The 25,737-nt window shown below is 37.6% G+C and overlaps 1 protein-coding gene across 2 annotated transcripts in view; it reads left to right on the plus strand.

Moving 5' to 3' along the window:
• Positions 1-13,210, plus strand: part of WDR72 (WD repeat domain 72) — a 96,233-nt gene extending 83,023 nt beyond the window's left edge. For both annotated transcript variants that reach the window (XM_063169653.1, XM_063169654.1), the window contains 2 exons: positions 6,977-7,078; positions 12,855-13,210. In XM_063169653.1, the coding sequence (XP_063025723.1) occupies positions 6,977-7,078; positions 12,855-12,910 (158 nt within the window). In that variant the 3' untranslated portion in view covers positions 12,911-13,210. The remainder of the gene's footprint in view (positions 1-6,976; positions 7,079-12,854) is intronic.
• Positions 13,211-25,737: the final 12,527 nt, after the last annotated feature.

The following is a 25,737-nucleotide window of genomic DNA, read 5'->3' on the forward strand; positions in this document are numbered from 1 at the left end:
AACCAGGGGAAATTTTGCTGTATTTCTGTAAAAAAGGTTCTTCATTCTTGGTGATTGGTGGCCAGGCACTGGAACAGACTCCCCAGGGAAGTGGGCACTGCACCAAACAGCTCAAGAAGAGTTTGAATAATGCTCTCAGGCACAGGGTGGGGTTCTTGGGCATGGTGCTGTGCAGGGCCAGGTGTTGGACTTGATGACCCTTGTGGATCCCTTCCATCTCAGCATATTCTGTGATATTTTTAGAAATTTGGATAGGTGAGGAAATGCTATGTACTTTAATTAAAAAGGAGACTGATTATCTAGTAACTAGCAGATTTTGGCTTTCTTTACTAATTTTGTAATCAAATTTTTCTTCCCTATTGTCTCCCAATTACTGGTTGGAAAAAAAAAATGAGAGAGGGATAAACAATGTTAATCAAATAATTCAGTCTTACATCATGTTTGATTAAATGACACACTTAGGGAAATTGGAAAAGAGAATTTTAGGCCTTCTATCCAGAGAGGACATTGAGAAGAAGAAACAGTATATAACAATAGAAAAATTAATAAGAAGCAGTTTGGGCTTGCAGTTTCTTTTTAAAATCCTCCCAAGTTTTGTAGAAGCTTGTGCTTTAGAGCTGTGCAGTAGATGCTGTGTGGAATTTTATGGGAAAGTATTTTATTTCTTGCAGCAGAACCCACAGAGACAAATTTAACTAGTTAGGTGTTTTATAATATATACTACACAGAATACATGGACAGAATCTGCTATAAATCACAACTAAGATCAAGACAACTGCTTTAAAATTGAGTGAATGTTTCATTGCACTAATGAAACAAAAATGGGATGTCCTTTGAGAGCATAATTTGTTACATGCCATTATATTTTAGTTGAGAGAAGTAGAGAAGTCCCTCTGGGTGAATAAAACTTCAAGGTATATTGGGAAAAGAATTGCTGAAAATTTCAATTTTTCTGTTTGGAGGAATGCTGCCCTCACAGACATAGGGAGAGAGGAAAATGGACTTTTGAGGGGTTTTTTGATATATTAAAACCTTTCTCACATACAGAAGAAAAAATGTTCTTTAGTTGTAATTCACTTGGCGAGTGGCACGAGCTCGGTTTGCAGGTGGCTTTGAAGTGCAAGAGCCAGTTCAGGCTTCCTGGGTTGGTTGTTCTGCAAGCTGAGCTCTGCCATCAGGTCCTACTTCTGCATTCATTGTAATGGATTCAAGTCCAGGACCTTCCAGTTTGGCTGGTTCCCTACTGGCTTATTTCAACTTCCATGTACTGCAGCATTCACTTCAGAATAATAATATGTTTCTTTAGGTTAATATATTCATCTCTTTTTTTAAATTAAAATGTAATGGAAATTGGGCCAATGTGATATTTAATCATCAGAAGATAAAAACCAGCCATTCTCAATTAAATGACAACTACATACATCTGTGCAGATTTTTTCAAATTACACTAAAATTTATGAAATGACCAGCATCTGATGTCTTCTGTCACTGAAATGAATTTTTGGTTTGTAGAGCCTGAGAAATGGCCTAGGAAGAAAATATGGTTCAATTCAATAAGGATGAGGACAGGGATCTAAATTGAGGTAGGATTAATCTTCTGCCAAGAGACAGGATGGGGAAGAAAAAGCAAGATAACAATTTCTCAGGAAACAAGGATTTCTCAGGATCACAAGCTGAGCATGAGTCAACAGCATTCCTGGCGTGGTAACAAAAGCAAGCACCACACCGGGGAGTGTCACCTGGAGAACTGTGAGTGATCCTTGAGCTGTGCTCAGCACTGGTGGCACCAGGGGCACAGCCCCACCCGGGCAGACTCCTGCCTGCTGGGAGCCTGCTGGGCAGGAGCATCACATGCACAGGGGTAGGGTGGGAGCTCCATCTGCACCGTGCCACTTCCCTGTCTGCCTCTCCTGTGTCTCTGGGACTGCAGAGCTTCTGCTGGTAGTTCTCTTGGCAGCTCATCAATGTGTTCTGCTTTTCTTGTAATATTTGTGAAATAATCTTACCCTTTTAGTTTGGCTGGAAATACATGGAGAAAGCAAAGTGGATTAGGAACCATCAGTCTGGAAAAGAGGGAAAATTAAGAATTTTAGCCACAGGGGTTATGGAGAGAGTATGCTGGGCTCATACCTGTGCCTTTTCTCAAACGAGAAGTTGAACATTAAGCCAACAGGGAATAAGCAGACAGACAAAATGAGGTGCCTTCCTGTGTGAGAAAACTATGGAGTTTGCCATTTCAAAGTGACTTAGGGTGTAGGATGTAAAGGATGCAAAAATTACACATTTAAGGAAAAACTGAAGAAATTTATGAAACAGGTATCTATTGTGAGGTATTACAGGAGGGGCAAAAATTCTTTGTAATTCCTTGAGTTTCAGATTGGGCTTAAGGAGAAATTTCTGATGAAATATTTTTTTATGGTTGTTGGACTCTTAAACTGATAATTTCTAGTCTCAGCAAATATGGCTGTTCTTAAACTTTTCATTATATTTTTATGATATCTATGAAATGTGCTTTTAAAATAGTACTCAAAGCATTTATTGCTCCATCAAGCTTCTTAAGTATAATACAGTAAGTGCCTTTAGAAGCCAAACAGCTCAGAAGTCACATTGCATCACAATTCTGTTATTCATTTACAAAAATAAAAAAATGCCACCATTTTGTTTCCCTTTTACAGCTTTTTTTTTTTTCCATGCAGTTTTATTTAGATTCAGGTTGCTTTGTATTTCATATTGAAGCTTAAATATATTTATCACCTGAATCCTCTCTTGCCTAACATCTTCGAATGAAAAATAATTTTTGTTGCCCTATCCAGTCATTTTGAATGACAAATAATCTATTGTTTTCCCTGCAGACAGACTGTCTTTAAGTCACTAATCCACTTTATCAATAACACAGGCATCTTATCAGAAAAATGCTAAATGTTTTATTTGCCTGAGTTATGCAAACTTCTTTCTCCATTGTGTCTGCCCTCTAAAAATTGGTATGCAGAGCATGTTTTTTAAACTTAAGTGTAGGATATTTGCAGAGTGGAACAAGGCTTTTCAGAGTTTCAACCAAACGTGTAGAAATAAATGACCATGGTGAGTTGTTGCTGTATTTTGTGATTAAGCTATGTTCACAAAGAATAGCTTCAACAGTTTCTTCAGAGGCTGTTTTTTAATGACATCTCACCAGTATCTTTTTGGAAATTGTTTGCTTTTATTGTGTAGAATTGTTTTAAATATTTTGAAACTAGGTACATAAATGTTTCATTAAATGCTACTATCTATGACACTGCTTTACTATTCTAAATCCCATATCTATATTACAGACAGACTTCTTCTGTTTTAATAATGTAAGAAAATGGGTATCAAGTTCAGTAAACAAATCCTAAGAGCTCAATAAGAAACATCAGAAAAAAATACTACAATTCTTAAGATTGATCCTGTGCAATGAAGAATCCTGTGCATCTTTATATGCTAAGTTCAAGGTCATTTGCTTCAATGAAATCTGTGCTTTTACCTCATTTCCATGCTAACAAAGGTAATCTCTACTGTCCATGTAACAATGGAAATGACACTGCACTGAATAGAAAGAAAATATTATTGGAGTCATCAGATATAGTTTTTAACTTGCTTAGGACTCGTAGATTTGGGGCTCATTTATACTCTATATATGTCGCTTTGACTACAGATATTACCTTTCAGAGGGAAGCAAAAGTAATTTTAAGGTCCATTTAAACCCAAAGTAGGACAGAGTGTCTTCTGAATAAAGATGACACTGTTTATGTTTAAATAACCTAAATTCCATCAGCATTCTCAGTATAAACAATTCAGAACACTTTTTCTCTGGCTGATATTTGTACATAAAGTCCTATTCCCCTAAGAGAACATGCAGAAAAATAGGCGTTAGTGCTGAGATTTTTTTTTTTATATTTTCCCTTTATTATATAATGCCATTTTTACTTTCACTCTTTATTTGGGCCAGACTGTACTTTCCTTATTTTTAACTTTTCAATTCCCTTTGTTCTTCTACGATATTTTTAAGAAACTTTTTTTTTCCAGTTGGGCATATAACGTGATGTTTCAGAAAAGAAAGATCTGAAGGTCTCTGCCTTGGTCCCTTTCTTGCTCACTGCGTGTACTTATTATGTAACTTCATAAACCAGGGTCGTGTGAAGTTTATTTGCCTGGTTTTGCCTAAGGAGGTGTGTGTCCTTCTGAGCAGGTGACAGGGCTGAGGGAGACTTCCCTTAGTCGCACCAGTGACCCCATCCCAGCCTGTTTCCTGGTTTTCTGAAACAAGCACTTCCCTCCTTTCACTCACACTTGCTGAACTGCCTTCTTTGGCAGCTGTTTTTGCAAAAGTTGTCCAGAGTTCTGTCTCTCTGTCCCCCACGAAAACCCTGTCCACCCCTGCTTTCCATTCCCCTTAAACTGTTCCTAATGACCAGCTATTACTGCGTTTCATGCTTTTTGGTATATTTCAGCTCTGTCAGCACTGCCTGTCATTCCTTTTCTTATTTTCTTGGCTTTTAATGACGCCATCCTCTCCCAGATTTCCCCAAATCTCTGCAGTATCTAATCAGATAGACCAACTGGAAATCCTCCTGCTTTGTCCAATCATCTTGCTGTCCTGTCTTGGTTTCTGTCTTGCTCATTTCACACCTTCCTTGTGAGCTACCTCATCTGTGTATGGACCTGCTTCTAGTTGGGTTTTATTTGTTATGCTCTGAGTTATCGCTCAGCTGAATCTGGTATCTTCACTAAGAACACTGTTCAGTACAGTGTTGTAAAATCCAGCTGTTCAGTTGAAATTAGCTGACTTGTGCTGACGTGGCCTGGGAAGGAGCAGAGCGCTTGAGCAGGTTTGTTTTAGTCCCATGCAGGCAGTTGCAGCACAGACTTCCAGTTAGGGAAGTCTCTGCCAGCTCCTGCCTGGGACTGATTCTGGCGCTCTGGAAGTGTCTTCCCTCTTTGGTTCACTATGAGAGTTCTTGACTGGGTAAAAATACACAGCTCATTTTGAAAGGCTGATTCTGAATTTTAGGTGACTACTATTAGACCAAAACAGACAGATCTTGTGATTTTTTTGCTTTCCCTCCAAAGGTATAGCTGTACTTTTTATTTTCTCTCTCTCTTCACAGGGTACTCTGTTGGAAATTTTCCTATTGTTCTACTTCTGAGTAGTTCTGACTTTTAAATTTATGCAGCTGTAATGACTCAATCTGTCACTTAGCGCAGTACAGCTGACTCCACTATATGAAGAACTGTTTTAGAAAAAAGTGTTCTAAAATTTGGCATAAAATTATTTTGTTTTTAAATATAATATGAATACTTGTATATTCCAATTTTTCTTTTGAAGGGGGAATATTCACTTAGTGTATTTAAAAATTATTTAAATGTTTTAAAGAGAGAAAAGCACAGATATCTTTAAAGACATTTCTTCCTTTACATGTGATGTTTTTTATGTGTGAAAAGGAACATTTGTTATTTGTTACTGTAATTGTTCTTCAGTGTCAACTCACCCCATGCAGATTATCATGTCAACACTTCATGCTTTACCTGGGCAGGGTTTTACATACTGATTTGTTGCTACCCAAGGCAAACCTTTTAAGCAAAATTTACTGGGTTTTTGTTTTTTTCAGGTGAAATGCATGGTATCACTATCATAGATTTTTTTATATATTATGTTTTAATATTACATTTTCAATGTTCTAATTCCACAATAGTATTGAAGCCCTGATTGCTTCAAACAGACTCTGTGTAGTTGCAAGAGTCAAGAATGATGGAACCTTTTGGTGACCTGGGATCAATAGCTGCAAACCCATGGAAAGCACAGAGCACTGAAGTGGAATATGTGTCTTTTGAGCTCCTCATGTCTGCATACTGCCCTGAGGCCTTGTTGATTCACTCATAATCCTGGAAAATTTAAATAGGTGTTCAAATTACATAATCCTTCAGCAAATATTCAATGGCTCTAAAAAAAAAAAATCTATCAAAATTTATAAGGGAAGAAATTTCTCTTTTGAAAAGAAGACAGAAGAACATGGGGATTGTGCATAGCCATCGGTATCTCCATCCCCCAGAAGTCTGGAATTTGGCTTGGTTTTCTAGATATTACACAAAAAGAAGTGTTTTCTAGCCACTGCTGTTATCTTAGGAAATAGGATCAGGTAAGAGTTTTAACAGAACAGCAAAATGGAGATCTAGTCTTTACTGTGCTAGTATTCTATAATATACTACTTATAATTGTACTCCTTCTTCAAGCTGTATTTGTGGCTCCATGTAGTGATATTAAGAAGAAGGGAGGGAAATGGACTTTGACAAAGGAAGGACTCCACTTCTCCTCAAGAAAAGTTACATGAGATTTTGTTCAAAAGCCAAGTGAGTTAAAAAGTCATATATAGACTGGTAATTGTTGCCCTGAAAATATTTGAATGCTCAGAAATGGAAATGTTTTTAGTAAAGTAAAACATATAACCAAATTTGGTAATCCTTAAACTGCAACTCAGTCTGGGTTTTACTGCATTTTGGAATTATGAGTAATTTTCTTACACATTCCAGCTTGTTGTATACAACATATTTTCATTTTAAAACATACACCGTTTCTCTCCCTGCTGAATGACTCCAGTAATTACAAAACCATCTGATTGATCTTTTACGTTGTTTACTGGCTTCTTTGGTGAAACAGATAAGCATTTTTTATGCCTTCTTAATTATTTTATTATTTTAGGATTCTGTAAGAGAAAACTGGTTTACTACTTCAAAGAGACCTCATTTAAGCTGATGCCTCAAACTGCACACATTCTTGTCTCTAGATTTTTCAACTGTCCTGTGGTTGCATATAAGTAGTTTGTGTTTCTGGGATTTTTTTTTTCAATCTATTATTTGTGTTTACAAATTATGTCTTCAGCATTGAAGGCTCTGCAGAAAAGCAGGAAGTGTTGGTTTCTGCATACATTACATTTCTCCCTCTGTTTTATTCTTATTGCAGCAGTCAGTGTGCTGAAGCATGACAAGAGCTCCAAGTCGGCAAACTTCCAAGATGTGGAGGATACATCTGACAGATGTGTCTTGGAAGAGTCTGAGAGTCCAGGTGAGAGGCATTTAAAGACAACCACCAAGTATCAAGTGATAAATCTGACACAGCTTTTGGGTCTGTATAAAAAGCAGATTGTAATGCTGTTTCCTTTTTAGCAGCTGCAATGTCAAATTAATGGTCACCTCCAGGGGTCACAGTGTGGAGCTGTTATCCTTTCCTCTTTCATCAGGAGTTCAGGTCTGAAAAAGGATAAAGGCTTTATGACCAAAAAGAAAGCTGACACTACTAGTTCATTATAATTACTTTTGGACTACACTGCTTACTTAATATATGTACGATGTCTGACCCTTTGAAGGTAGCGTGAGATTATGAAAAATTAGAAGTACTGTATATACTGCAGCTGAATGCAGCAGTGGACACTTAAACACCGTATCTCTGGAGGAAAGCAAATTGGTGGCATTAAATAGCTTGATTCTTTCCTTTAAATCAGCTCACAATCATTATTTCATTTTAATGACTCTTAACATTGATTCAGCTAAATACAGGAACATCCATAAAGTGCATCCTTTTTGGTAACCGAAAGATTTATCTTCATGTAGTTTCATTATCTTTCTCGTTATGGAACATCTACGAAATTTATTAAATGAATCCCAAAAGGAAACAATTAAATATAAATTGTATCGAGTCACAGCTGATTAAAAACATTCTGTGCGACTAAATACCAAGATCTTTTAAGCAAACTGTGAGCTTGATCCGTATACAGCACAAACATAACCTGCGCAAAGTCCTCATTAGTGAAAGAGTTAAACATCTTTCTTCACTTGGTATTTTCCTTCCTGTTTTATCTGGTTTCTCTGTACCCTCCTGCATCTTTGTGTGCTGATCCGTGTATCATATTTTTGATTCATCGTCTCTGCGGCCTGTCAGCTTAGTTAAGAGATTTCCAAATCTTGCAGCCTGTGCTGACAGGGGGCAGCTGCCAACAGTCCCCTGATCCTTCCCCAAGGAACACTGCTGAGATTTAATTTTCAGTCAAAGGGTGCAGTCTGAAATCCATGTCAGGTCCCCTAAGTCATCTCAGAACCCGGATAGGACCCATGTCTGGGGGATTATATTTCAGCACACTCCACTCCTCCAAGATTCCTTGGGAGTTCAACTACTGTCATATACCTGATTTGAACTACATTCCCTTTTCATCTTTTCCAGAGAAATGAACACCAGTATATGTTACAATAATTGAAACCAATGAATTGTAAATCTCTATTCATTTTAAAACCACATAGACTTAGACTCAATGTTGTCCAGCAGAACCCAGCATGAGATTTAGAAAGAAATTGGTAATCTACTCAGAAAGGAGCCAGGTTTGACAATCTGTGGTGTGTAGTATCTCCTTGAGAAACCATCTGTAGTCATTTCAACACCAGTTATGGGCTGAAATATGGATTGTCCAAGATTTGATCAGTTTTGAAATGAGAAAGGATTAAAGCAAGGTGGCACTACAGTGTTCAGGGGAGAATTAATGTACCTTAAAGATAATACTAATTTTAACCTTAAATTAATTCTCTCTGGCAAAGTACACCTTTTTGGATGGGAACTTACATATCCAATTCCTCACTCTGCCTATCTATATGAAGTAATGGAAAGAATAAAAGCCTTTCAGGAGGTGAATATTGACTGGCAAAAATACATGTTGATAAAGCATCCAAACTTAAAAACTGAGTTCCAATCGGTCCATCTGACATCATTAAACTAGTAATAAACAATGAATTACTCTGGCTTTTGTTTCTGTCCATTCCTGCATTTTAAGACATCTTGTCTTATAGGTCTGAAAACCTCAGGAGATTTCACTACTGGTCTCACTGCTTTCCACTGAGAATTTGTGGCTTGGTTGTCATGGAGACATCGTATTTCTCCAAGAATTGCTCATATTGATCCGTGGACAGGCGTAAATGGCCAGGCGAATGTGAGGAGTAAAGGGGGTTGGGCAGTACTATAAAATGACCAGAGGTTATGGGTCGGAAATAAGCTCATAGCAAACACTTAGGTAAAGAGAAAGAAACAGTTTCATTTTGTTTCAGGATTTCGTTTTTGCACTTTATGCCATTGTCTTCTTTCACTACAGACTGAAAGAAACTTGTTAGTCACTTGTCATGTCAGATCTTTGGTGCTTGTCCTGACGCAGCTGTCAGCCTTCCAGCTCTGTGCAGTTCAGGGACACACAACAAAGAGCTAGGAACATGAATTATTTATTGCTCCTTGTGTGGATGAAATTCTGTGATAAGAAATTAAGACACTTCTGACAGAAGTGCTTGTTTGAAAGGAAAGATTTGGTAACACAATACATTTACTTAAAGCTTACCATTTACTTTTAGTAGCAAACATTGAAACAATAATATGACATTCAGTTGGCTGTGATTTTCTCAGGTGCTTTGACTTTGAATCATGGAACTTGAGAGTGCTTGGGAAGTCAGCATTTTGTTTGGTGAAACCTGTGACTTAAGAATCTCTCACACATATTCAAAGTCTGGGCGAACTTACAAACTTATAAATTTTTATTAATAAATCTATAAAGAGTCTCTTGTGCTTCACTTACAAGATGTTGTCATAGATGCAAAAGTGATGTTAAGAAATATATTTATTTTATTATCTCTTCTGATGAGAAAAAGGTGAAAATATGACAGTATACCTGGAAGGAATTCCAACTATTGCTAGAAAGGGTTCTTTATTACTACTTCTACCAGATTCAGGAAGGCTGTAGAGCAGCCATTAACACATCTCTCTGTACATTGTGGTTTTTGGTGGTGAAAGGTGCAGTCTCTTTCCTTGACATTAGAATGAGCTTTATTTTTAAAGTGATCTTTGTTTTCAAAAATAACATTAACCTTGTTCTGTTTGTTTTACTTTCACATTTTGTTTGTCTGCACAATGTTTTCACTGCACATTGGCCTCCAGCAATTGTAGGAGGCAGATACTCAGATTAATAGCAGGAATCCATTTGACTACCCAAGACACCAATCCAAGATTTACCTGTGATTTCTTGTGTTTAATGTGTGATCTGAACTACTCTCAGGTAATGAAACCTCTCAACCTGCACTTTTCTCTTGGATAATTCACAGTAAACACTTTTCACAAGTGATGGACACAGGTAAATATCAGACTGCAGTTTCTTGTCTAAGTGAAATGGATTTTAGTTTCTCCCTTCATGTGGCTACAGGCTGCCATTATCTGTGATAGTGGCTCCTGTCTATTTTAGGCCCCACACAGAGGAGATGCTGGGCTTCTCTCCCAGATGCCTAATAGTAGGTTTATCACTGCCATTTTTCCCCACATGCTGAGGACTACTCCTGTTTGACATGCAAAGCCTTGGCTTTTCAAATTTGTCTCTGCTCTGGCCTTGAAAGTAATAATCAGATAAGAATTGCAACAGTTTTCTGTAGAACTTGACTTTTAGTCATATCAATCTCCCCTAAAGAATTCACTACCCCTTAAAGTGCTTCTTTCTTTAAATAAATATTCCCAGCAGTTTTCCATTTTATGAGACAAATTTTCCACATTTAAGGAAACTGAAAAAGAAGCTGAAAGTGAGTGTCCATGGATGTGTTAGTTCGACTTCTAGGTCTGAGCTATTCATCTGAATTTTCTTGTATAAACAGTAGTAGAAAATTTACACCCCAGACGCAGATCATCTTTTCCAAAGGAAGTTGCTTGAAATGGTTCCAGAGGGGATTGAAAATGCTCTGAATTTTGTTAGTCAAAATTTAAGAGGAATGTAGCAGGACTAAACACAGTTTGAGGTGTCTTAGCTTTCATATGTGGGGCAGTCCCACTAAGGACAATTCTGCAAGTGCAGCTCCTGTGGGAAAAAGGAATAGATTTGAGCTGAAGTCACAAGAAACCATGTAGACACAGATGCCTCTTCCCTCTTATTTTCCCCAAAAGACGCATTGCAGTAGAGTAGGAAATAGACTATTACTTCACTTGGTAATAGAGGGAAAATGAGCCTCACTAATGGAAGATTGAATTGGAAGCTGTAGATGGAAAGTATAGTGTTTTCCATCTTTTGGATGGAAACCATGTAAATGGTAAAACCCATGTATGCTTATGGCCTTTAGTATCAGACAGTCTCTGCCTGATACCTTCTGCAGCTCATGATCTCTCCCATCCCTTCATTCCAAAACCACTCCACATAGTAAATTTTCTCTCTTCAATTTTTCGCTTTTCAGGACAGAATGTAATTCTGGGTGCATAACAAATAATAGGGAAAATCCAAGCAGTTTTCACAGTCTTGCTTAATTGCTTGTCCTTTTTAGAGACCTTGGCGCAGAAATGGGAAAGGTCTCTGACTGTCCCTGAAATAGTGTGTGAAAGGCAGAACTGCTGCAAATAGAAATAAAAATGTATTATTAGCACACTGTGCTTGAAAATATAGCACTAAAAGTGTGACTGTCTTATCAGGCAAGTTAAAATTACTTCATCAAATATTCACATACCAGCTCCCAAGTTCCATCCACTGAAGAGTGTTTTTAAAATAAGCAGTGTCACTTATATGGCTGTTGATCAGAACACAGAATGTAAAAGTAAATATTCAGTAAATTTCCAGGTACAAAGCACCCTAGAAAGTCATGATTTTTGGTGTTTGCATGCTCATGAAAAGCAGGAGGCAGTAAATGAGGACTGACCTGGGAATGGGGTGCTGGAGGCTGTTTCTATTGAGGATGCTGGAGCAGGAGGAAGATGCAATGTAGGGGCAGCCCACTGGTCACAGGCACTGCTGGCCCAGGGACTGTGTATAAAATGTCAGTGCCCAGGAGTTATTCCAGAAAGAAGCTCTGGAATTTCCAGTGTAGGCATGGATGAATTCATCATCATTTCCCTGCAGTAGATGTAGTGCCATGTCCTATCAGTGTTCTGGGTTACTAAAATTATGTACTAAAAGACACATATGTTTTGGTTTGATTTGTGATTTTTTTGTTTGCTTTCGGTTTTGTTTTTTTAATAGCAAATTTAACTGTAGACTCAGAAGACTGCATAGTAGTCATCAGGAAAATGCCCATGTCTCTGTGTCTATGATACAGATAGACAGAAAGATCATAGATAATATGATAAATTTACAAGGTATTCATTAGATAGGAATAAAGTAACGTGTGCTGCTTTCTCAGTGTTCATATAGTCATGAGAGGTGTGGTGGTACCTGTTTGAGCAGTGCTTCTAATGCAAGTAATATTTAAAATTCAGGTCACAACATACCTCAAATTCAAAGAAATTATGGAGATAAAAATTGGTGATTGAAAAATGTTCTGTGGAATTCTAATTGACAGGTTTAAATTACAATATAACATTACTTCTGTTCACAGCTATTGTAGGATTATTTCTGCTAAGAGAAAAAAAATATATAATTTGACAATTATTTTTGCAGAGAAAGCATAAAATTCTATTAATTTAAAATAGAAGTTGTCTTTCTGCTGATCCACTGGAGCACTTTCCTTTAAAACAAAAGGAAGAAGCAGAAGTCTGTGCAGAAGAAGAGTTTTGAGGAATGCCATACATTCTCTTGAGCTGGTTCTGGTTCCGTATTGCTTTCTGTCGTGTATCAGATATAATGTGAACAGTCTTCTGGAGGTAGATTTCTGCATCTTTTAATGCTAATATTAGGGTGTTTAAAGTTTTTATTCCATTACAAAAATTATAGAGCTTGTTACTCTATAAAAAGACTGTAAAATAACATATACTTTAGTAACAAAGAAACAAAGTCTCAGCTATTACCTGTATATTGTAAAATCATTAAGCTTCAAATTGTAAATCATTATGAAATCGTGCATTTCTTTTCCAGATGACATGAAGCAACATCCCTGGATATCTAAGGTCTGCTCCTGTAAGGTGTGCTAAAAAAAACCACTGAGACGAAAGAATTGGAAGATGTAGAAGGACAGCCAAGAAATAAGACCTATATGGTGTGGTGCACATGAAATGGGTTTTTGTATTTATTATGGTACCTTTAACAATTAATTTTCAGAAGAAATACCTTCCATAAGATCAGCTTCTTTTGGCTGATTTATTGGCTTCAATTCACACTTCCATTGCTAGTAGATTTACATATATTCAACTAAATTTGAGTTGTTTTGATATAGAAAATAGCAAGTCTTCATTTTTGGATATCATTCACTTGTTTATGTAGTGATCTTTAGAATTTGATTGCCATTAAGTATATCTATTTTATTATTGTTTTACATACATAAAATTTAAATTTTTCTCTCTCTTTCCTTATAACTTTTCTTATCAATAACATTTTAACACTGAGCAAAACCAAATACATTTCAAATAATTAAAAAATTTATTTTTTCTGAAAATAGAAATTCACAGTTTGAATTAAACATGGAATATTTAGAACTAACTAAAAAACAGAGTATTCTGTGCACTTGTTATCAATTTCAATTGTTATTATTCTGTGCATTTGCTATCAATTTCCCATTCTGAGAGAATGGGAAATTGATAACAAATCTGGTCATGTTTAGGATGTAAATTTTCCTTTTCTCTAAATACCATTTACCATTACCATAATCTGTAGAAATGTAGTACCAGTACGGAACTGGAGAAGCCCATTGGGGTCCTCTACTGAAATTATATACTTAATTGAATATCAATTTGTGCTCATTGGGAAAAGCAGCTATACCTTTTTTACTTTTTTTTTTTCTCCTAAAAAAGTCCACTTATATTTGTAGAATAAATACAGCTTATTAGGCCCATTTATCACCTGATAATCTGTGGGACTTAAGCTGGTTTGACAAATAATGGCTGCTCAGAGCAGTAAGCTCACTTTCTTTGTTGCCTATAGCTGGAGTGCTACTGAAGGCAAAGGATCTTGAGGATGTGCCTTATGGATCTGTATCTCATGGTTTGATTTATCCCTTCTAATTTTCATGTTAGCCATAAGATCCCTTGACTAGAAGAGTGGAGATTTCTTCAGCCTGGAAAGATTCTCTGGCAATGAATCTGTTTTTTCCTTGTGGAGAGTTGTCATGGCTGCAGGATAAAACCTGGTCTCTGTTACCACAATATGGTTTGAGTGAAGCAGACATGAAAGCTTATTCCGTCTGGTTTTTATATCCTGTAAGTCCATGTCCCTCAGTGCAGTGTATGGTATTCTGACACGCTGGGTACTGAAACGGCATTGTGGGAAGAAGTATCCCAGTTTTTATTTAACTAAAGAATATATAAATCAAATTCGCTTCAATCCAGAGAAGATAAAGATAATTAATGTTATTTTTTTGTGAATTTTTTCATGCAGAAAAATAGCATCTTTGGGCAGAAAAGTCTGTGATTTTAACACATTTGGTATTTTTGAGGAACAACTTTCCTTGTTGATAGAAGGCATTTTCCTCTCTAAAATGTATCTTTTGTTCATATGTGGTTGTATTTGAATTATGATGACTGAATATTGAGTGCTATGTCTTCATTCTTGCATTTCTTGTGCTGGATGTATGGAATAACATCATTGATGTATTTATACTTGCACAACACAACTGAGAGCAGAACATGGCTTAGCTAACATATATCCTTCTCTTAACTTTTGTGGCTGAATGAGGGTGGCAAACATCAAGGAGGTAAAGATAAAATTGTAACTATACCTACAGAACTTAGTGGCCCTACAGGAACCTTGCAGACAGTAGAACAAAATGCAAACAAAGGATGGACCCATCTCCTTCCTTTGCTCCTCTTCCATATGAACAGCCACGTTGAGTTGTTGCAGCAGTCTCTTCCATGGACATTAAAAAGTCCATTCACAACAAGCATCACTGCTTTGCATCAGCATCTGCTCACTTGGACCAGGGTAACAAATCTTTTCAAAACTCTTTCATCTAGATATTTCAAAAGTGGATGTGTTCAAGGAGGTCTCATAGCTCAAGGAATTGGCATTGCCCATAACACCCAGTACTGCTGTAGTAGCAATTACATTTGTGCAACATGATATTTGATTGCTTGTCGTTAATTCTGCAAAGCAGTGCACATCAGCAGCCTGCCGATAGAGCCAGCCCTCTGGAAGGGTTTGTGCAGTGATGATCGGTGTTTGGCACATGCTTGTGCGTGCCTCCTGCTAATTATCATTACAGGATCAGTAAGGTAAGGCAGGAACTTTTTTATTAGGTGCATTTATTTCCCAGTAAAGCAAATATATCCCTCTTGTCTTCTGGATGTCTTTCAAACAACCAACTTTATAATATGTGCTCACAGTGAACTCACTCAGAAAAATCTTTTTGCAACAAAGTGGCAAGTTCAGAGCTGAATACACAAATACAGATGAACTTAATAGTTTCTTGTAAGCCAAACTGAAGAAGCATTTTCTATGAGTGTGGTCTGATGTACCACTGCATTTGCACTTTTGGAGATGGAGTTTACAACAAAGTCCCAAGGCAATTATGAATATATTTTTCTATTGTGTTACTCTGTGAAGGAATGTCAAAAGGAATAGTATGCTAATATTTTTGAGTAATTGTTTAAATATTAAATATGGGGTGGAAAATTCATGAATACCTAAACTGCTTGAGGAATGTGGTGTTTTGATTTGGCTTGGATTTTTTCTATTCAGAAGTCACGGGATCCAATGGCCTGTATGGCTCAAGGTGTGATTTTACAGCCAGGGGGATTTCTCCTCACTCCAGCCTCAGTATTCTGTGTCTGCTCACTTATGTTTGCGTTACTGCTTGTGTGCCCAAGCTGTACCAAGGCAAGCACTGGCCTCAGTGCAAAGACCAGAGGAGGAACAAGCAATCCGGAGTGGAAATGTGGGACAGTTCACACAAAGATGAGCATGAAATTGAAGTTCAGAGTGCTATGTGCAGGGGTCTTACTTAAACATAGACTTTTGGCTTTCAAATCCAATAAGCATTTTTTACATTACATGCATAGTTCACTGTATTCTTTTTAAAAATTTAAAGGACACTTACTGCTTTTAGTATAAGACAAAATCAAAACTCTTCTGCATCTCTTTTATTTGAGGGATTTTGAGTTTTCCAAATAATTCATACTTGGTCTGGTCATACTGAATGGTCACTGACTTAGATTCCTGTATGGAAACCTCCCTAAAGTTTGAACTGTTCATTTATGTCTCCAAATCCAAACATTCTATTTTGAAATCTCTTGTGCCATTCACATATTTTGAATTTGATCATTGTAATAAACTGATTCCATTTTGGGGCTGTATTTGTGGTGCAATGCCCTTCCCTAACCCAATGAAAGATGTTTTCAAAGCACATTGGCATGGGACTTGATGAGATTCAGTGTTTGAAATAAAGAGATGCTTTAACAACACCACTATGCAATGGGGCTACAAGCTCTAAACAGCAGCACTTCAACAAGAGAAGTGGTTTTGCAAGTCTGACTGAGCTGAAGTGTTGAAAATTCAGAAAAGGAGACAGTTCAGTGAGCAGTATTACCTTTGCCCAGGATTTTACTCCTTTTGAAAGAGCAAGTTCTCTGAATGCAGACAGGACAGTGAGCTCCAGTACAAGTCCCAGAGTCATTGCCCCAGTGCTGAACAGCATTGCACCCACATCCGTGATGGGGCATCTGTGAAGACAAAGATCCCTTCATGTAATGGAGATTTCTGCTGGATTTTGCAGGCCATATTTCTTGGATGAGAAAAGGATGCAGAGGAATTTCAAGGACCAGTCTTCCCCTTTTGTCCTCCTCATTGAATATGTAGTCTGAATTGCTAGACAAAGATCTTAGCATTACTGTTAACATTTGAGTTGGGGTATCATTTGAATTCATAGGTCCCCAAACTGAAAATTCATCAATTTTACTTTTGGAGAAGTAGTTCTGAACTCAGATGCAACATAAAATTCACACAGTAACCTGAGATTGTCTTCTCGGGGCCCATGGGAAGTTTGTTTTTTGAATGACACTTGCTGGAAGTTCTGAAATGTGTCTGAGAGCTGTGCTATGGGACAGAGGCACATCACAAGAACACCTTCCCTGTCTTCTGATGGTTGTGATGGGTAAGTACAAACAGAGCTGCCTAGGTGAAGCCATGTGAGTTGCTAAACAATGTCAAAGATTATGAAACTTAGCAAATGTCTGCAAATTTTTTATTAGAGAAGACTGTGCATTTGACAAAATTTCTTAGGAGTACAAATTTAATTACATTTTTCTTTTTCTTTCATGTATTTCAAGAAGGTTTAGCTTCAGAATTCAGAGTTATGCTGCCTGAATTGTGCTGTGCAAATATAGCAATAAAACCTGGTTTTCTTCCTCTGCAATACTCTCAATAAGACACTTGTGAAAAATAGCCTTTCTGGAGTAAGCAGTACATGTAAGTACATGTTGTTTCATTAAGTACACTAGTCCCTCCAGTTTTACATCAACTGGCAGATTTTCTTTCTTTTTTGGGGGGGATTTGAAAACATAATACTCATCAGAAAAATATTAACAATATCCAAAACTAATAAAATAGTGGTATTTTCCTTATTCTTAAATTTTATCTAAATAATGTATGATCTTTTCGATAGTAAGGAGGTAGGGAAATCCTACCCTAAATCATCTTGAATTTTCCACACAGAAACTCAGGGTAGTAAAAGATTCTGTTCAGTTTCAGAACTGTATTTTCTATCATCACACTGATCTGCAGACTTACAGCTCTGACCAGTAAATGTAACATACAGATTTTTGTTTGTTTTGGTTTGTAGTCTTCCTGCCATGTAGATGGCAGCAGCACTCAAGCCTTGAAATACACCCCAGCTTTTTCTTGAGTTTGTTAGAAAAAAAACATGTTTAGGAATATTATTGCTGAGACTGAACTGAAAGCCTGATTACTTTAAAGATGTATTTAGTAACATGTACCTCTAAAGAAGCTTTTAACTTCGTAATATGAGTGTTTAAAAGACAGTAAGTCATATTTGCCTGTATTAACATAATTGCCACTGTTACTTTTTTCTACATTTTGACTTCTTTCCCTGTGTATTAAATTTCTAGAGTTTTTCCTACTGCATTAGGTTGCAAGACACACGGGACGTTTTTGAAAGTTCAAAATTTTATTTCCTTGCAGAATGAGCAGCAGCCCTGGCAGAAAAGCTGATGGCTGTGGACATCCTTGTCAAAGATACAAAGAGGTACCACAGATAAAGGTAGTGGGATACACAGAGCAGGATTTTGTGCTACGGATTCTACTAATTGCAGTGTTTTGTAGAAAGTATCATGAATTATCTGGAAAAAAAAAAACGTTTTGAAGATCCAAATATCTTTATCTTTGTGTAGTGTAGAACTGTCTGCACTGACATTTACTTTGGCTACGTAGAGAGATTTTGAAAGAGAAGCAACAAAACTGAGACCCAGAAGCAAAGCTGTCTAGTAGCCTTAGTCTCTGCAGTGTCGGCTGAAACCTCTGGGAGACTTTGTGGGATCGTCTCCAGGTCCTCAGAGATAAAAGCAGGTGTTATTTGTGTAACTGTGCACAGAGGGAAAACCAGCACAAGAAAGCATAATGATCTCAGTGCCTTGAACTAGAAAATGCCGTTTAAATGCTGGGGGCAAACAGTAGTGTTACAGTGAGCTGTCATACAAAGCCGATCAGCACTAGCTCCCTCAACAGTTCTAAACCAGTAGCAGCTGAAGAGGGAGATGAGGTATCCAATGGACAGCATATGTCATTCCACAGGATCCTGTCTGAGGATGCATTGGGTGGAGGTTTAGGCCACATTGACTATGGGATCAGCTAAAGTAACTGGGAAAGTGGTCAGACTGTGGCACTGAGCCATCCTCATCCAATTGCCACAGCTGCAAATTTGGACAGGTCTGTTCAAACCCTCTGCGGAAGCTGGGAGAGAAATGGGAGCTGATATCCCTCTATGCCCTCACTGTGTGGTGTGAAATAGAAACCCTTGGCAAAGGGGATCTCCCAGCTATTTGTCAGGCATTCTGCAGAGGCCAGGATTCCACATGGGAGGGTCTGTCAGAGCTTCACACTGCACTCAGTGGATGGGCTCTGACCAAGCAATCCTCTAATGTCTGTGACCAAAAACATGGCACAGATGTCGTGATACGTATCCTGGAGTGACAGCACTCCTTAAATACTGCTTCAGGCAAAGGATTTACAAAGGGAAGGCAGAAATTCTTGGCTGATAAAATGTGTGACAACAGTAAAAGTAGATGAGTGATGAGAAAAGAGCAGCAACTGGACGCATGTTGCATCAAAGCACCGGGGTAGGCAGCTTTTGTCTCTCCTACACTTGTTGAGGAGTACAGTGCCTTGGACATCAGTAATAGGAAAAGCACTGCTCTTCTTAAATGTCTTCCAGACTAATGCATGCTGAGAGCAAATATATTTTTGCTGCTTTTAGGATATAGTTTGAAGATTTGATGGGTTTTTCTTCTCACTTCATAGCATCCATTAAATCAATCTTAGATTTCATTTCATTGAGCAGATATTTGTCAAAAAGCTGCTTCAATATCTCCAAAATCCACTTTTTTTCCTATATTATCAAAATTATGCCACTGCTTAAGTAATAAAAAGTATCTTTTCACCTTCCCTCTACCTCACTGGTAATATACTCAGTGTAGTTATGGGAGAGTCCTATGCATTGCAACCAAGCATACATTTAGAATTCTTATTAGTGCTGATTATTCATGACCTGTAATGAAAATATATTTTAAAAGCTCCTAGGAACTTGAAATAACTGTCACCACATTAGCCTTATCTCTGTGAAGCACATAGGAGCAGTTTTGTAAGGATATATAAAAGATGGTTATGGTATTTTGCAAGTTAATACAAAAGCAAAACTCCATAGTAAAAATGTTGGTAGATTTTTGTTATCCCTGCCCAAACTTCCTAGGCTTAAGCAGCAAAATCACCTAAGTAATAGTATATAGAAACTCTTAGAGCTACCAAACAGGCTTTCCTTGGAGATGTTTTTGCAGAATCACTTTGAAGTATAACTTCTCCTTAGGAACTTGAGATTTGCAGCAATAACATTTCAAGCTTTTTAAAGAAGCTGATGAACAATTGTAATGGATTAGATACTGAGAAAGTATCAGAGAAAACATCACAAGCAAAGGCTCATTTCAGGCACTCTTTCTTATATTTGTTGCTTTGGTTATATGAAGTGACAGCCCAATGAATCACTGGGTGGTCTTTTGGTCTGACAGTTTGGGTATTGTCCAAGCAATTAACAGGCAGGCAGCCAGTTGCAGCAGCCAGTGATTAAATTACAGAGTTTCTTTGGTGGTTTCCATAAAGAAATTTCTGGGAAGAGTTAGATGGATCTACCACCTCTCATATGATGAGCATGTGTCCTAGTCTGTGTACATGTTTATTTGACTAAATGCTTAAGAATATTCCTTCACTTGCACTTGAAAAGAGTCAAAATTTGAAAGACACTCCATCCTCTTGGTTTCTCCTGTACTAACTCTGGGTGTGAGGAGAATTTATGATATTGTTGGAGTAAACCTTAAGCTTTGTGTGGGTTTTTTTAATATGAGATTTTAGAAATGTCTTTCCTCATATCTTGTATCACTTCTGACTAACAGCATAAGTACTTCACAGATTTCATTCCAGATTTTTCATTTAAAAATGCCTTCTCTTATGTAAGTCCTTTAAGCACATATAATTGGTGTTAAATATTTTCTTAGTCCATGGAACATGTAAAATCCTGTGTTATCCCCCTTGATCTATAGAAGCTAATCTCTGTTCCTGCTATTTGGCTGGTTTTCCTTCATGTGTGGGAAAAATCTATCACATTTTTTCCAGAATTTTGAATTTTTTCTTCCTCCCATGATAGTCAGTGGTTAAACTTCCACAGGGAGAGACCAAGGTAAAAGCGGCAAAAAGGAAAAATAAGAGGAAATAAACTCAATTATCTAGAGTAAATATACCACCATGGTCAAATTATGATTACACTGGCCTCCAAGCTGCACTCTGATCTTTTATGATAATTCTGAACAGTGCTCTGAAGGTGGGTGTAAATGTCAATACTCTAGGAGGACTGGAAATTTCTGGGAATTTGCATAGGATGCATAGAGCCATAACTACAATCCTGCAGGTATTACGTTCAGTTCCCATGCTGATGGGACACTGAGATCTCATGTGGCCTTTTTGGGGGGTATGGGACTGTAAAAGGAATCTCAGCAACATTAAGTTTTCTTTAGCATTTAGTCTTTCTCCAGGGGGTAATTTTTCTGGATTAGCTGGGAAAGTGCCCTTGCTGCTCGCAGGAAGGAGAGAAGGTAGTTCTGTACATTTTAATGCTTTCACAGCTTCTGTACTTAAAGACACTGGAAATAGCAGGGAAGCTTGCACACCTTCCTCAGAGATAGACTCAGATCCCTTCCACACAAAGGTTTTGGCAAGGTTTTAATAAAAGGAATCCCCACTGTAGATTACTCCTGTACTTATCCAGCAGTCACTCCTGGACTACATCCTCCAGCAGCTTTTATTCAGCCAAAGCTGCTTCCAAAAGGGCTCAGGGGCATCACTCGGTCAGCAGCAATCAGTGGGTTAATACAGCCTCACTTCTGCCTCCCTCAGATGTTCAGGAGAAGATAATGAGGCAGGGATAGAGCCTGCAGGTTAATGAGATACCCCAACTGGAAGACAGAAATCTGAGAGGAGAGACTGGGAAGCAGAAGAGGAAGGGGAAATGTGAGTTTCTTTATATTCAGGTGTTACTCACTTGCGAGAATTGCTGGGGCAGGATTGTTTTCCAGTACTATAAAGACCATTTGATCTGTTAGTGCACTGCTGAAATTACTCATCTACCTGGCAAAAGCCATCTGCCTTTTACACTCCTGTTAAAATCAATACTGAACTCCATTTGAAACTCTGTTATGCTAAAAAGAAGTGCCCCCCACCAGCCATAAACAAAACACCAAAATCCAAAGGTGCTCATGTTAGGATAAACACTGGAATCCTTCTAACACATTCTAATCAGTGCTTGGGTAAGCATTGTTAGAAACATCTGTCATGCATTTAAATAAATTCTATTAATAAAATGAATGAGTAGAACTTAGACAAGTATAGAGAGGTAATACAGTAAAACAAATGGCCCTACTACAGGGAGCTGTTGTACTATGCTGTTTTGAATATCATCGTGAAAGCAGCTTACCTTTCAGCTGAGTCTTTTCAATAATCCTGGGCTGTAAATGATGCAGCCATGTAAATAACTCTGACAGTTGCACTTTGACCATATAATATGAAAAAATAGCTTGTTCTCTATAATCACATTGTCCAGAAATTCCTCCTTCTTATCAGTATGCGACCTCCCGCTACAGACGAGCAGAATACAGAACAATCTGCACAGTCTGCAGTGTTCAAGATACTGTTCTTACTGTTATTATCAGCAATGACGATTATCTCTAAATGCTCAACAGTAAATCCAGAGGAATAAATGGGAACATTTTTCCTAAGTGGTGTATAACAATACCTGACATTTATATAGCACCTTTCATCTGTAAGAATCCCAAAGTGCTTTACAAAGTCTGCTGGGAACACTTCACCCACCACTGAAATGTAGCTATCTCTACAGTGAAATTCAAGTTCTATTCCACACCGCTGCCATTGCACAATGGTGTTTTTGAAAAAAGTGACAACTAAGCGAAATGCATTGAACTGTTCTTGTGAAAGCTATCATAAGGTCCTCTGTGGCAGTCCATGGCTAAAACTTTGCAGTGGTATCCAGAGAAAAACACAGCAGATCCTCCTCTGCCCTCAGACACTTCCTTCCCAGCAAGAGCACTTCAATTTGTTTTCTGGTCTCAGACCTATTAGTTGAAATGCTACCAGTGAATGAAATTCTACTAATGAAATCACACTAGTAAACCTGGGTGTCTAGAGTTATCTTTAGAAAGTAAGTAATAATGAAAACAAAATGCTTAAAATTTTATAGGACAAAAATGGGCGTAACTAATCCATAACTGTGCTTCTCTGACAACCTTGGTCTATTGAGCCCAACACTGTGAAATTAAGTACTAATCTATTTTTCCTTATGAGGTATTTATATTGTTTTCCATGGTTTAGTACTATAGCTATGTATTTATATGAGCAGGTATGACTCACTGTAAGGTGACTGTAGTAACAGATGCTGTATCTGTGCTGGTAAATTAGAGTGAGGTAACATTCTCAGGTATGGAAAATTACAGAAATTTATAAAATGATGGAACAATATCCATACTCTTGACCTACAAAAACTCCTGATGACCGTGCCTGATAGGAAGTGTTTTAACGTGCCCATGCTTTTCTGGGAGATAAAATAATTTCTCACTCAAACTTACTTTCAATTCTAATGGCAGTTGGCTTTATTGCCAGAAAACTAACTGAAGAACATTGCCATTACAGATGTACAAAGAGTATGCACAGGATGATGGAATGTATGTAAAGCATAGTATCTGTGCATTCCTGAATGTGATAAAAGTGGATTGGATCCTCTTCAAGAGAAATGCATGCTATGCAATATGAGTAATCTTGAAAGTGCTCTACCAATATTAATCAAATCATGGAGCTGAAAATACATGTTCTTGCTAGAGTTTCCTATTACATTTTCATCTCACAGAAGGATGGGAGCAAGCCCAGCCAGTAGATCTGAGCCATGCTAAATTTTGGAGAGCTTAGCTCTTGCTGTTGATATAGATTTGATCTCTCCAACTCGGGTTTATGTCTGTAATATGTCACTTCTAAAAAATCAAGGTCCCATTTGGGTTCACTCCACTGCAGTGTTACTACTTTATCTTATATTTCATCTCCTCTGTAGTCTTGGCTTTTCTTTGGCAAAATGCGAGTTCCTTTTCTTTAAGACCTGGGGAAGCATTGGACATATGTCACCAGTGAACTACAAAGTGTGTGGGGAAATTAGCTAAGTAGACAGAACCACTTTACTGCTGAGAATAGAGTGGTCTCTGCTCTTTCTTGGCTACAGACAGGAAAGAGAATCAAGAGTGTTGCAGAAGTCACTGACCTTTTCAAATTAAGCTGTTCTATTTCTTTAATGGAACAAATGCAGGTAAATGGATTCATATACCTTGTCATTATATTAAAAGATTAAATGTAATTTTCCTCTCCTAAGAAGTTTCATTGTACCTTTGAAATAAACTGTGGAGTGAAGCCTAAAGAAACAGCAATAACTGTGAATCTACTATGAGGTATTCTGAGAGGCATCTTAAGAATGCAGGGTGTAAATAGACTATAAGAGTTTATCCACCATAAATCCAGAAAACCCTGTGGCCAGAGAGACAAAATTATCCATGCTTATGATGAATATCTGGTTTATGAAACTTACATGTGAAGGTGTAAAATATCTCCTATTAGAGATGCTAAATTAAAATGTTTAATAGGTTTTTAAAATGCGTTAAAATTCAAAGTTGCACATTTATATTAACATCACCTTTATCTGCTGTGGCCCCACTAAAACAGATGTACTGATTCCAAAGTATTTTCAGTCAAGCCTTGTGTACATGTACAGCATCTGTATGTGTAGGTATTTATTTGTATCCACTGCTGTATATTCCATATTTAGACCTATTTTAATAGTGAATGTGGAGATTGCAGTTATATCAGGAAATGTCAGCTCTAGGACTGCAGAGAGAATGCTTAACTCTTCCCTCTGCATGTATGTATTGCACACCAATCTTTATGTGTATTAGCCCATGTCCATTCATAATCAATACTATTGCCTCATCAAACTCTTCTATACTTTTATATACACGCATAAGCTTAGAGGTATTTTAGAGGTACTCTTAGAAGTTTTTTAAAGATAAATGTGTCTCATTTTGGTCCTGAAAATCAGACCACAACAATACAAATGATGGACTTGGCTTCACATTTGAAATGTTATCCTATTATGAGGCCAGTCATAGCAAACATGCCAATAAACAAAAGATAGAAGAATCTTACCACTTATTTTCTCTGTCTTCAAAGACTTCACCTTTCAGGCTGAAATTTACAATGCTGCCTTTTATATTTCATTATTATTTTACTACTGCATCTTCAGTAAAAGCCATATCCTCCTTAAATTTCCCAAGTTTTTTTCCTTTCATTGACAGACAGTTGCTAATCACATGTATTATACCCTGAGCAAATTTCAGGCCATAGGGGGATAGGATAGCTTCCTGCATATTTTACCCTCTTCAATCCTTATTTTTTTCAGTTTCTGTGACTGTCTGCTTGCATTTATGAATGAAAGCTATGATGTGTATTTGCTGTGTTAAGAAGAGGGATCATGTGAATTTTAAGCCTTTAAACATAAATGGTGAATTTTAACTGGGGCTTTCAAATTCACACATACAAAGGCAACAATTACTGTTCTCTATGCCCACTTTGAAGCTCCCAACAAAGAATCTGCTGAGCACACAGAGTCAAATATTATTTATACCAATCCTGGTCAGGTATTTTGCATTTGCCTGGCAGGCAGGATAGGGCAGCATCTCTCCTCTGAATGCTGTGCTGGGATCTGCTGGCAATGTCTCTGCTGGTGAGAACAGGGGTATCAGGGTCTTTAGCTATTATAGCAGTGACAAGAGAGCTCCAGGGAGATTCTTTTGAGAAGAGTCATCCATTCCTGGAGCTGGGTTCCAAGTTTGCAAGTTTTGGCATATGGATTTTTAATCTCTGAGTTGCCTTAACAGAAAGCAAATTCCATAACTTCCTCTGCAAGGTCTGTTTGACTTTGCTGGAGGAAGAACGCTTGTTCAAAGCCAGCCCAGCAATCATCATTCATCACCCTGTCAGTCACAGC

This window comes from Melospiza melodia, chromosome 15, assembly GCF_035770615.1.
Source record: "Melospiza melodia melodia isolate bMelMel2 chromosome 15, bMelMel2.pri, whole genome shotgun sequence".
Lineage (NCBI taxonomy): Eukaryota > Metazoa > Chordata > Aves > Passeriformes > Passerellidae > Melospiza > Melospiza melodia.